The following is a 13894-nucleotide window of genomic DNA, read 5'->3' as shown; positions in this document are numbered from 1 at the left end:
CAAAAACCTCAAGGCCAACCTTACAGGACAGTAAAACCACTGATAAGCCCCAGAGCAGTGGCTGAAAAATAGCTGTGCTGCTGGAGCTGCTGAGCAGGATGAGCAGCTGCCTGACCTGCCAGGACCAGACATGCTCCCCAGTGTTTGGGTCCACTGATGGACAACGGGATGGGCTCCTGCTGGCCCGAGTTATTTATTCAAAGACCTGAGAGGGGCTGTGGTGCCAGGCTGCTCGTGAGCAGGCGGCAGCTATAAAAAGCCCTGCAATTGCCTTCCAAGCTGGTGATTCAATAACAAAATGCAAAAGTAATATTAAAGCTGCCTGCTGTGCCAACTGCTGGCTGTCTGCAGCAATAAAAATGCTGTAAATCAGCTCCAATTAAAGACTGCACGGAGTCTAACAGGAGGCTCCAACTGAAGCTGGGAAAATCCCTGGTATGCTGAAATCACTGGAGCAAACACTGCACGCTGTTGCTTGCCACTTGTGGGGGACTGGAGATGGTTGGAGGGTGCAGTGCTGCAGCCTGGCCCTGCAAATGCACACTTTTGAAGCATGAGAGAGTTTTACAGGGTTAGGAGAGCTGGCAGTACCTGTGCCCCATGTCCGAACACGAGGCAGGGCTCAGGAATGCTTTTCTGTGGTTTTCTAAGCACACACAAGCTCTTGGGGTCAGGTCTGAAGAAACTGAAGTTGCTGCTAGCCTTGGAGACTGCTGGCAGTCTGGTGGGACCTGTTGGTGCGCTTGGGCATGTCCATGGCTTCCTCAGGTGGACCCTGAGGAGCTCAAACCTTCTCACAAGGCAGGGAGACATCCCAAATGCATAATTTGTCTTTACAAATGGGCCCTAGGCTCCCAAGGCACCCCAGCAGTCATCATATCTTCACTCTTGGTGGAAGGTTTCTCCCCTGTGGTCTGTCAGGTGCCATCCTCAGCTCAGTTTTTGGCCGTTTTCTCCTCAGAGTGGGCCCTGAAAGGTTTTTCTCATCCATGGAGCTTCAGGGTGTTCAAAGAGCCCCTGAGGACAGGTGGGAGGCAGGCATGCAGAGCTGACATGCACAAGGACAGGCCTGGTTTCCACTGTGGATCCTATCCTGTTCTAGCAGCATGGCCCGTGGGCTGGGGGACACCTGGGGCAGCCCTGGGCCAAGTGTCCCCTCAATTCTCAGCATCCCGCCCACCCTGGCATGGCCCTGGCATGGCCCCCTGCAGAAAACGGCCAGATCTGTTGCACCTTTGCTCCTTGTCCAATGGGTACGGCCAAGGCTTCCACTGAGGGTGCTGGATATGCCCCGATGGAAACTTTTCAGCACTGTTTCTTCTTTGCTGATCGTTTAATTGGGTAAAAAATGGACAGTTTTAGTTAAATCTCTGCCAGAAAGGAGCAATTGGTCTCAGATGGAGTTCTGGCCCAAGAGGAATGATTTGGTCCCTTCAGCCTGGCCAAAGGCCACTGTGGTGCAGTGATAAATGAGCCCTGGGCAGCTGCCCCCTGCCTGCTCCCCAGCCACGACGAGAGCTCAGCTCTCCCACTCTGGGGCTTTGGTGCAGGGACATCTTTCAGGGGCAGGCCCTCAATTTCTGCCCAGACCCTCCAGCACCCAGCCAGCCCAAACCCTGGACCATGCAGGGGACTCATGTTCCTTGGCATCACTTTTGTATTTGTATACGACGAATCTCAAAAATCCCTGCTGGGTTTACCCAACTATAAATGGGGCATTTAGTTCAATTAGAAAACATTCTGTGAGCCTCGGCAGCGTGGGCAGAGGGACAGGGGAAGGAAAGGGAGGGGATAAATAGGGTTTCCAGCCAGGGTGGCCAAGGTGGGTGTTGTACCAGTACTGATGCACGAGCCCTGCCTATGGGAAATGGAGATGGGGCATGAAGGAGGTGGCTACAAATAAATCCCACATCCAAAATGCAAGGAAGGGAATTTTTCCCATCAGGAGAGGTATGTGTGACATGCTCATCCTGCTGGCATCCAAGCACCTAATCTTGCAGTTGTGCTGAGTAAAAGCCGGTTCTGGACGAGGCAGAGATCCCCAGGGAAATGTGCCCTTTGCAAGTGGCTCCATGGGAAACCTCCACCATTTTCTTTATTTTTTTTAAGTCTGCAAATCCTAGCTAGGTTGAACTAGATGATCTTCTGAGGTCCATTCCAGCTTGAATTACCTTCTGATCCTACGATGCCTAAGAAATTTTTCTTATGGCCTTTCTACTATATAATGGCTAAATCCTTTTCCCTTAAAAACACTACTGCGAGTGAGAAGTGCTTCTGCAATGCAAACTGGTGTAACTGGGATGATAATCTGACCCAGTGAATTGCAAGCTCCCAGCTAGCCAGAAGTAAAAGGGCAGCTCCCCAAACCTGCCGCACGTGGTTTTCCCAGGGACAATTTCCGATCTCAGGGTGTGGTGAGCGAGGCGGGGGAGGACAGATCTCCCAGACAAGTTCCTGCTTCGAGGGGAAAAGGGAGGTTCATATTTCTGGCTGTTTTTAAGCAGAGACTTGTGAATGAGCCCTCCTTTTCCTTGAGGGAAGAGAAACGCATGCCAAACCCTTGCGTGGAGGGTGGAAGGCATGCTTGCGAAAATCCTGCTGTACCTTCCCAGCCTCCGTTCTTTCCCAGCATGATGGATGGATGAAGGGGGAAGGCAGAGAGACAGCAAGGAGCAGGTGAGCACCGGTCCCCCATGGGTGTCCCGGTCTCGTTCCTAGCATGATTGCAGCGGGATGATCCAAGATGGATCTCATCCCTGGTGCTCTGCTTCAGCCCTTCACGTTTGAAGAAGCTTGAGGTGTCCTATGGAGCGTCTTGGCTTCCAGCACAACCTGTTAGAAAACGGCCACGCGTTTGTCGCAGGCTTGCACAGAGGGAATGCAAATCTTTCACTCTGCGCTTGGATCTTGACTCATTTGCTGCAGAGGTGGCTATTTTTGCTGATCTGACATCAGGTTCACAGCAGCCTGTCCAACCAACTATTGTGCAATCCCCTTTTGTGAGTAAGAAGCAGACTTTCCATTCCTGATTTAGCTAACTTTTTAAACTCTCCAGGACTAAAATATATGATGGGTGAGACAATGAAGCTCATATTTGGTGCTGATCCCTGTGCGGTGCCCTGGAGAACACCTCCTGTTTCAGAACGTTTCCTATTGACATATGAGATAAAATAAACGGCGCGGTCCTGGAGGACAGCATGCTTCAAGAAATAAGTGTAACCTCATCTTACTGTAATTTATTACATCTCGGAAAGCTTTGAAACTCAAGCATTAAGCATGAGGCTTGAATTTCCAATTCCTTTCAAGCTTCTCCCATAGAAATGTTCACTATAAAGTAATTTTATTGTGGAATAATTTTTCTTTTATTCCTACACTTCTCTGTGTTTTGATCCCATGCAACAAAGCAGCCAGTTTTTACATGAGCAATTCTGCCTTTTCCTCACACCTTCCTTCTGAAGGTGTCAAAGCACTTTATACGTCAAATGTGATCTCATCTCTGACATGGCAAACGGGCATAACAAAGTCTCTTCCCTTGGCAGGGTGAGTGAGGGCAGGGAAGGTACCGTGGCTACCCAAAGCCACAGCAAGTCAGGATTTGAACTGGAAGCTCAATTTGCATGGATTTTATTCACATGTCCCCTTGTCACCACTAAGCACAGACCATTTCTGTGCATACGCAACTCTTGCATTTAAATATTTAATTCAAAACCATCGTTCAGTATTGTTCAGTACTTGAAGCTGTGGAGAAAAAAATTGACCCAGAAAGATGCTACGATGTCCTGCTTTGCAGAGACGTGGGGCTCCTGGGGGAGGCCAGACCTGGGTCTGTAAATCTTGGAGATGTGCCCAAAACCTGCCGCAGTCAGAAAGCAGGGCAGGGAGGGAGGATGCCAGTCTCTGCCCGAAGCAAAGGTGTCAAATAATCAAGGAATAAGGGTTGTTTGGCTTATTTGTGTATGCTGGTAGGGACATGGGACAGGACAAACAGCTATTGGATGTCAGTTGCGTGCTTTCCCCTTGCAGAAGTTCGTTCTGCCCAGCAATGTCCAAAGCAGATTGGGGACAGAGGCACACAATCACCCAGTATGGAAATTAGCTTTCCAATACATGCCACCAGTAGTAAGACCTCTAAATTAGAAATGAATGGAGCATTTTTTGCCTAAATTCTCCACATTGTTTTAAAAACCTCAAGCACTGCTTTAAGCTTAAATGGTTCTTATTTACCTGCTTGAGTTTCAGCTCTGGAAACACCCATGGGGACATGCTTTGCCTTCAGCACATGCATGCCCTGGTAGCAATGATATCATTAGCCTTCTGTTTAAAGGCAGGGAAACAATTTTAGGATTAGGCACCAGCTGAGTTTCTATTTCAAATAAAAATCCTTTATGAAAGATGTTTCATTCTGCTCTTTCCAGTCTCTGCTCTTTCCAAGTCTCCTGGAGAAGACAGAAATACCATCTTTCCCTCTATGGGTTAAAGATATTGAGTGGATTTGGGGAATTCCTGCATAACACAGGCCTGGATAAAAATAATTGTGTGATAAAAATAATAACTCAATGCTATAACCCTAACATGCTCCACGTGGTATCTACAGGAGCCTCAAAGATTTTCCATGGAAATAATTTTCTAAAAGAAGCTAAACTCTTCAAACAGCTTGTGTCTAGAATAATGTTTTCTGTGTGATGTATCTATTTTTCTTTTAAAAGGTGCTGCATACCTAAAAATGGAAGTTTTTTCACTGAAGCCCAAAGCAGCGTGACATGGAGGTGCTGACCTGGAGTGTGAGGGTGTTGAGGTGTGGGTGCTGTGCCATCCTGAGGCCTCAGCCACCCCAAGGGGTGACCATAACCTGTGCACAATGTTGCTCCTTGAGTGCATGGTTTTTCCAAAGCGAACAAAATACTCATTGGGCTGCTCCATTGCAAAGCCCTGGCACCGCCGAGCAGCTGGCATCGCTCCATGAACGCTGGCTGAATATCTCATGGAGACCTGATAGCTGAGCAAGGAAAAATTGTAAACTCTGGGAGATGCGGCATGCTGGATGCTTGTATTCAAGCAACCCAAAGTCTGCGTGGTATTGGCCTTGCTCTGCTGCCTACGGCTGCTCAGGGCAGCTCACCACGCAGCTCAGCCGTCCAGGTCCCGGGAGTGGCAGTCCTTGCAAAGCGAAAAACAGCTGGGGAGTAACCAGTTCAGCCTTTTGGCTTTCATCTACCTGCGTTTGCGAGTCAACACCCTTATTTTTCGGTGAAACAGGATGTACAAGACCTCCCACTGAAATGGTAATTAAGAGGGAGACTTTCATATAAATCCAGGTGCCAGGAGTTGCGCATGAACTGATTTGTGTGCAGAGATGAGCAGAGATGACCGAATGATTTCCAGCTTCATGCCAGGAGCCTGGTTCCCCATGGTCTGCCTTATTGCCTCCCTTTTTGAACTGAGCAACCTGTCCAAAAACGCTAAGTTGTATTGAAATGGCAGGTGCTGCTTTGAAACATTTCCATTTGTGCAGGTAGTCCATAGGAAGTCCTGCTTCCTAAGCATGGGGGAAATGGGAGACATCCTTACTCCTGTCCCCAGGTGCTGCCTGACATCCCCAGCCCTTCTCAGGATCCCCCGCTGCAGCTCTGCCCTGCGCCAAGGCTTGATGCTTTTTTCCTGCCACGTCTCTCTGCTCCTTGCCCAGCTCCCAGTCTTGTTCAGAAGGATCTGACACAAATTCCTTCCACCAAAATAGCTCTAATTCCTGAGCCACTTGCATTTGCATTTGGTCTGGGCGGAGAAACGAAACCCACAGCTCAGGCAATGGGAACCCTTGGTGCTCTTAGCTACCTGCTCACATGCAGGGCTGGAGCGAGCCATGGTGGTTGCGGTGAGAGGTTGTGCCCATTCCCTGGAGGTTGAACGCACCATGCGTGATCCCCGAGAAGCTTTCTGAGCCAGGGAGCGAAACACGGGAAAGATTTTGTAAAAAAAACAGGGAAGGCCATCACGACATTGAAGCTCTCCATCTCAAAATCCCAGGCAGCAACAGCGCAGGATCGCGTGGGCCAGCAGCCCCCCCGAGGCATTACACCTGAAACCCACCCGGCACCGATTTGCAAAGTCCACGTGAGCCCACGAGAGTCTCAGAGATGCTGCAAATGGCTTTTTTCCCCCCATGCTGCAGCCCCCTGCCTACCCACCTGATTCACAAAAAGTGCTGGCAAACGGGCAAGGGCTCCAAAAAGCCTCAGGATTAGGTTTAAAGAAGGGGAAAAACATGCCTGTGAGCACAAGCTTGGCCGGCCGGCCTGGGGCAGAGGGGTCCGGGGCTGTTTTGTGGTGGCTGAGGGGCCGCCATGCAGGAGCGGGGCTGCAGAACCAGCACAGAGACACTGGAACGGATCCGGGGGGGGTGGGAGACCACGTCAGGTTTGAAGCGAGGGCTGGGTTTTTATTGTTAAGAGTCAGGCTAATTACCCCCGGGAGCAATTACTGAGGGCTGCGGCAGAGTTTCTGGAACTGGAAGTTTGGAAATCGGGTCCAGCTGCTTTTCTGCCGGACCGCCATCCCGCCCAGGGCCTGGAAACCAGTGACTGCCACCTCAGACGAGCACCGCTGAGGACAGCGTGAGGCGACCCCGAGCCCCCAGCACGGCGCCGCCGCCGCCGGAGCCCGGCGGGCCGGCAGCGCTCGCTTCCAGCGCCCGGGGACGCGTTTCCCCGTTATCTCTCACGTCGGTGGAAGCCGGCCCGGGAGCCGGGACCTGAAAGCCCCTTCATCAACCCAAAATACAGGAACGCCGCCGGGTCGGGGGGTGGGGGGGGGGGCAGGGCGGGTGGGTGAAGGGGAAGCGCGCGCCCGCCCCGCGCTGCAGCACCGCGCGCACCGCCCGCTGCAGCGCCGGGGACGCGCCGCGCCCCCCGCCGGGCGTGCTGCAGCACGGGGCGGAGCCTGCCCCGACAGGCGTGGCGGGCGCCCAGTGAGAGGAGCGCTGTGGGCCGACGGGCGGGCGGAGCCCGCCAGTGAGCGCTGAGGGGGCGGGGCGAGGCGGAGAGGCGGGGTTTGGAGGGTAGCGTGTGGAGGTTGCTATGGCCGTGGCTGGAGAGCGGCCGCGCCGCGGGCCAATGGGCGAGCGCGCGGCGGCGGACGGACGTGGCCGTCGCCCAATGGGAGGGCGGCGGCCGGCGGCGGCGGGGGCGGGGCCGGCGGCGGCGGCGAGCGGGGGGCGGAGGGCTCTGTGTGGCGCTAAAGGAGCGCGGCGGGCGGGGGGCGGAGCGGCGCGAGTGCTGAGGAGCCGGGCGGGCGGCGCGAGCTCCGGGGCACGGCGGCGGCCGGGCGCTACACAGGTGAGGCGGCGGGGACCGGCGGCCCCGAGCTCCCCGGGGCGGGCTGGGCTGGGGAGCGGGGGGGGTGGGGTGGGCTCGCCGGGGGCGCGCGGCCGGGCCCGCCCGCGGTGGGGGTGGGGCGGGGCGGCGGGCCCGGCACACAAAGACCCCCTTGTGTGGGCCGCGCCGTCCGTCCCGCCCGGCCGCTCCGCCGCATCCCCCCCGCCATCCTCCGCCCCCCCCCCCCCCCCTCCCCTCCCTCCGCCGCATCGCCGCCGCTGCCGGCTGCATCGGTGAAGGGAAGGTGGCCATTTTCTCCCTTTCCCGCAGCCTCCGAGCGGGCGGGGCGGCGGCTGGGCGGGGGGCGCGGGGCTGGGGCCGGGCTGCGCCGGGGAGGGGGCCGCCGCCGCCGCCGGGCCGAGCGGCCCCGGCCGCCTCCTTTGTCCTTCGGGGCGGCGGCGGGGCCTGCGGCCCTGCCGGGGGGGGGTTCCGCAGCCGCTCCCGCAGCAGGACGGCGGCGAGCATCAGCCCTCGGCGCCCGGGGGCGGTGCGGCTTCTGCGGCTCCTCGGGCTGCCCCTGTCCTTGAAAATGCCCGGGCTGCACTGAGGGATGCCACTCCCCATCTCCGCCGGTGCTCCCCCTACCCCCTTTTTGTTTAGAGAAGCAGAACGTGTGTAGGGTTTTTCTTTCCTTCTTTCTTTTTCTTTTTCCTCCTTGCACTAGTCGTCTTTTGGGAGTGCTGGATTCCTGCATGATAAATGTGCTCATTTGTGTATTTCATTTGAATGCCATTGTTAACAGGGGAGCCTTGAGTAGAGTAAGCTGCAACTTGCTTTGCTTCTGCAGAAGGTCTTTTGTGATGGGCTCGGTGGAATTAAAAGCCAAAGTGGAAGAATGACCGTGAAACTGTCTGTGATCCCCCGATGTTAGGTATATTCCTCAGGGAGTGCCATAAAGTCAGTCCATGCATTCATTTCAGTCTTCGGCCTTTAATTCCAATGGGGAACGATAATGATTAATTTTGTCGTATGAGTTTTATTTGACCTCTAGGCTTCGCTACATCTCAGTGTGCAAAACCGAGACTGAGCTTATCATGGATGCGTTTGGTTGTCTGTTATACCTGGCCAGGGAGCTTTCAGAGACTTGACACCGAGATGCATTTGCACACGAGAGCAGCAGTGGTGTTTCAGGTCTTTGTCTCCACTGTGCTAGACTACAGCTGGAGTTCCAACAATCAGCTTTTTGAACTGGGGTTGGAGGCTCGGATATTAAACTTGTGGGCTTCTTGAGCCAAAGGTAGTGTTCCTTGATGAATATCTTAATTTTCCTGGCTGAGGAGTCCATCTATCTCTTAAGGTGTCCCCTCAACAATTCCCTCTTTCTTCACTGAGGTTTTTCTCTCAGAGGCTCTTCTAAAATACTTCAAATGTTGAGTCATCACCTCTTGATTTGAATTAAGCCAACTGTAGTAAACGGTCTGCTCCTCAAACCTCTGAAGGGTTCAATGATTTCATGCTTACTTTGCATTAAAGTTGGACAATGTAACCAATGTCCATGCCGAAGATGGAGACACAACTATTGTATTTAATTACATGTTCTGAGGATGGGTGTGTTGCAGAACTTCCATCAGGGTGCATACTGTAGTATGCAAGATGACAGATGCAGTTTGCAAAACCTTCCTTGCTTTTGAAGCTAACCTTTAGGTTGCCTGCTGGAAAAGGCTACAATTAGCTAATGTAAGATTCTTCAGCAGAAAAGATCTAGTGTGTGAAAAAACAAGATATTTAATGACCTGAGTACTAGGTGTCAGGCTTGACCTTATTGTTCCCTAGGCAGTTACAGGTGAAATTGCTAGCTCCAGGAATCCTGGATGTGACAGTAGTATTAACAAAAGATGTAGTGGCATCTCTTAGACAGAGGCAAATAAGTAAAATGAGCGCACAGGAGCTCTTGTCAGCAGTTTTTCTTTTCCCTCCAAACTACTCGTGAAGCTGTTGGAAAATCTAACATCAGTCCTTGCTGCGTCTTGAGCCTCAAGGTAAACTTGAGATCTGGAGACATTTTTTTGGGATATGGTAATAATGCCAGTGCTCACAATAGAACAGAAGCAGGCTGTAGAAATGCAAAGTCTTATGTTTTTCAGGAAGAATATGAGCAAAGTTTAGCTAGCTTAATAGCTTGCAGAAACCCCAAGTGTCTCAAGTGCTTGTCTGTAGTTGAAAATCCACATTTGAAAACATTCGTGTCACTTTCTGGTTACTGTAGTTAGCTATCCACTGAACAACTTTATTTTATTTTTTAATATTTTGATATTGATCCTTTTTGCTTTCTTTTTTTTTTACTGTTCAAGTAAAGTTGAGTTTACTGGCAAGCTCTTATTAAATTTGCTCTTCTTCCTTATTTAAGCACAGAAGACAGATGCGTGTTTTTCCTGCTTGTAGCTCTCACATTGTTGCAATGTCTCTCCTTAGTTGGTGCACAATTAGAACCAGTTTATACTGTGTTTCCTGTACTGGGTCTGGAATTATACCTGACGGATCACTTTAACTTTTGTGTGGCAGTTGGTTTATTCAGAGGGGGCTGCTGAGTGACATGGGGCTCTCAGTTGTATAGCAACTTCTTTAGGCTATGGAGGAAATGAATGATGCTTCTTCATCAAGAGTAGATACAGTTACTTGTGATAGATCATTTTATTGATGTGCCATAGCTCCATTCATTTCATTGATAAGAATATAGTATGTAATGTACTCTTTGTTTTTTTCCTCTCCAATTTACAGGGTAACTGATAGTGGATACCTTCACTTCCTACAATGGCACAAAGATCCGGACAGGAAGATCCGGAGAGATACCTCTTTGTGGATAGGGCTGTAATCTACAACCCTGCCACCCAGGCTGATTGGACTGCTAAAAAGTTGGTGTGGATTCCTTCAGAACGCCATGGTTTTGAGGCAGCCAGCATCAAGGAGGAAAAAGGGGATGAAGTGTTGGTCGAACTGGCAGAGAACGGAAAGAAAGCACTAGTCAATAAAGATGATATTCAGAAGATGAATCCTCCCAAGTTCTCTAAAGTGGAAGACATGGCAGAATTAACCTGTTTAAATGAAGCCTCTGTATTGCATAATTTAAAGGATCGGTATTACTCTGGGCTCATCTATGTAAGTACTAATTATTAGATTAATTACAGGTGCTAATTCAGCTGAACTTACCTGATTCCCATTCTTTTACCCATTTGAAATGGAGGAAGTGGGTCTTGTTTCTGATTTTGGTAGCCTAAATACTTTGTGTCCCTAGCATTTAGGTTAGCCCAGGGTTTCCATGCTGTGTACGGGTCAAGAACTCTGTTGTCATAAAACAAATAATAAAAAATTCTCCTATGGAAATAATTCTGCAAGCATCTTTCAAAAATAGAATGCTAAATGGCAACTCTGGGTGCTTAGCTCATGCCGCTCGTTAGAGCACTTGCCTCAGACATGCTTAACTGATACAGTGAATAGTATCAAATGGCTTGTTTGAGCTGACGAGAGATTACAAAACCTAACTTTGCTGAATTACTCTTGTTTAATTGCTCATATGAATAAGCATATATCTTGTTTTAACTTGCTGTGTATTAAAAATTATAATAAGAGGCTATGCTATTATTTCAAAGCTGAAGTTGGAGAGTGCTAGGAATGCCAAATGTCTTTTTGGAATCTAATATCAACTTAGTGGGCCAGGAAAGAATGTGTTCAAGTGCTTAAAATAAACCAATAAGATAAAGCTTTCTTTTTTTCAGTGGTTTTGAAGCACTAATTGGAACATCTGGCTTATCACCATCTTTCTATAGAGTTAGGAATCACAACGCCATTGATGCTGCTTTTGACCCCGTTCCTTCCTTGAACAATGCTAAATGAGTGTCTGTGCTGTACAGTTAAGAGTAGCTCCTTGTCTCTTGGCAAAGTGATTGCATAGTGACTTGTTGAGTCAGAGTATCATTAAGAGCTACAAGTAGATTTTCTATCTTAAAAGAAACTGGAACATCTGCTTAAATGCTTGGCTCATTTTAATAAACACTTGTTCTAACACTTAAATCCACTTTATTTAGTTCCGCTAGTTAGTTGGCTCATTTTCCCCTCCATTTGGGTATTAATGGGGTACCTTTTTTGCTTAGACCTTGATAATGTTTGGACTTATAAAAAATTATATGCAACTTCAAAATATTCTTCATATTTGTGCTTCTGTGTCAGTTTCCTCTGTGGGTTATTGGTTTTTACCCTTCCAAGGCCTTCCACCAAGACTCTTACAGCAGAGCTCAGTGAAAAATACTTCTGGAATGCTTTCTGCAAGCTTATAAGTAAACTAATTGGATAATTAGTAAGGACTGGATTGAAAATTAAAAGTAAACAAGTTGATAGGTCAAAAGTTTTCAACGTATCAATCATAATGCTAGTTGTTATGAAATTCATTACAACTATTACAACTGTATTTCATTATGAAGGTTAAAAGCTGAAGGCCTTAAATGTCAAAGCAAGCTCCAGTCCAAGGACTTCATACAGTAAACATAGCCACAAATGCTTCTGGAGGATGGCATTGAGAACCTGTCACTCTTCTATATACACAGATGATACAGTACTGTGTTACTTTGGATGACTGACAGATTAAAAACCTTTGCTTTTTGAAAGGCTGGCTTACTGTATATGTGGAGTTTAACTGATATCCTATGGGTGACTTACCTTTTTTTTTTCCCCCACCCCACCTTCCCAAAAGGGTGCTTTCTGCTTTCATTCTTTAACTGTTGAGGCAGACTCTAAAACTTGGTTCCTTGGCATTGAGATACTGCTGTCACATAGGAGGATTACCTCATCAGTATATTACTAATGACCTCCCCCGCCCCCAAGCTGGAAGAAGTTGGTTGGGATCAAGAAGCTAATGGATATGTTGGCCTTAACTGGAGGTCTGAGTTGCAGGAACCTTGCTGGAGGATGCTACTGTTACCAAGAATAATGTTTCTATGCAGCTGTAACAATGAGTTCTTGTCTGAAATTAAAATTCAGCTTATTTTTTGACGGGGGGGAAAAAGCAGTTGCAAGCACTGTTAGAGTAAAGGTGAAATGCTGGCAAAGATCAACAGGCCATGGAGAGAAACTTCATCAAGGACTTGAGCTGGTGGGGATTTTAGTTCTGGTAGGGTTCTCTGTCAGGGATCCCTAAACTTCTTGAATGTGGCGCTGTCATTGCTGCTGCTTACTGCACAGCCCAGAGCAATTGCCATTACTTGCCTATCCTGCTGAAGTTCTCATGGCGTAAGAAAGAGTCAAAGTTAGCTGATGAAGAGAATTATGGTGGTTTGGCTGTGACAAGAGTTGGTTAAGGGTATGTTTTGATTTCCAGATAGTACTCCCATAATAACCAAACTGAAATCTTGTATTTTGGTGTTGGTCTCAAGTACTTAAGATGGAGATGGTGAATCTGATTTGGTTTCCTTTAATTCACAATATGCAGCATGCAGTGTTGCCTTTCTAGGAAGTAGAAGATGAAGGACTGTCAACTGAAGTAGATACATGTTTCCTTTCAATCCCTAGAAAGGAAACAAACGAGTTGAGGGATTTGGCCAGTGGGTCTAGTCATCTGTCTATAATCTACCTCTCCAAGATGACACTGCTGGAGGAACAGGGAGGGCTGACTAAAGCTAGCTAGTGCCAGTCGGCATGACCTGGGCAGTGATGCTCATTTCATCAAGAGTTTCATGTAACATCTAAGTAGGGATGGTGAGGAGTTTCTGGAACTTCTAGCATTTCTAATGTCTGCCAAGTGGTATGATCTTGGGCTCTGGGTTGCATTATTACTGTGCTGTGGGAGATGAACTCAAATGGAGAATGTGGAAGACCAGTGGCTTGTAAAAGCGTGATGTCCATGCTTGGTCCTGTCTTTTATTTCTGGTCTGTTCATGACAGCATAGAAGATGAAAGGTAGCAGAACTTGTACAAGAACTGCTGGGAAGAATGGTTGGAGTGTAAACTATAGAGATCCCAGTTTTGCTTTGGAGATGAAATAACTTCATTTCTTGCTCCACTTTTAATATCACCTATTCAATTTCTTGCCACAAAGTTTATTTTGAGTGTAACTGAAGAATATGTTAGAAAAAAGTCTTTCCTAGAGAAGCTGTACTATCTTTGCAAATTCTTTGGAGTATATTATATATATATATATTTGCACCCCTGAGAATGGGTAAATCTATCATTGTGAATTCTTGCACTTGGACTTATCTCCTTAACCTGTCAATGACTAAGCATGGTAGTGCAGAATCTGAGAGTCCCCAAGAATATCCCTGCTCATGTTTGAGGCTTGGTTTTCATCAAGTGCAAGTGTTGGTTCTGTGAAGGTGCAGCCATCTACAGCATTTTTTCCTCATTACTTCTACCTTTGGTAGGCATTTGTACTCTTCCATGTGTTTCATATCTGAATTTTTCCAAATTTTGTGCTTTTCTAGGGTTATCAGCATTTCTTATGGCAGGGATGTATCTAATACTAATACTCTAAATTGGTCTCTCATGTCTTGCTGTAGTGGCAGCTTCTCATGGCTTTTGGTTACCTTAAATGCTTGTGA

General features: G+C 48.6%; 1 protein-coding gene across 3 annotated transcripts in view; it reads left to right on the top strand.

Annotated features, from left to right (window-relative positions):
* The first annotated feature begins 7216 nt into the window (after positions 1 to 7216).
* Positions 7217 to 13894, top strand: part of MYH10 (myosin heavy chain 10) — a 104632-nt gene continuing 97954 nt past the window's right edge. For all 3 annotated transcript variants that reach the window (XM_049811391.1, XM_049811390.1, XM_049811392.1), the window contains exons 1-2: positions 7217 to 7331; positions 10089 to 10466. In XM_049811391.1, coding sequence (XP_049667348.1) covers positions 10122 to 10466 — 345 coding nt within the window. In that variant the 5' untranslated portion in view covers positions 7217 to 7331; positions 10089 to 10121. The remainder of the gene's footprint in view (positions 7332 to 10088; positions 10467 to 13894) is intronic.

This window comes from Accipiter gentilis, chromosome 10, assembly GCF_929443795.1.
Source record: "Accipiter gentilis chromosome 10, bAccGen1.1, whole genome shotgun sequence".
Classification (NCBI taxonomy): domain Eukaryota; kingdom Metazoa; phylum Chordata; class Aves; order Accipitriformes; family Accipitridae; genus Astur; species Astur gentilis.
This window is presented reverse-complemented; position numbering and strand designations above follow the sequence as displayed.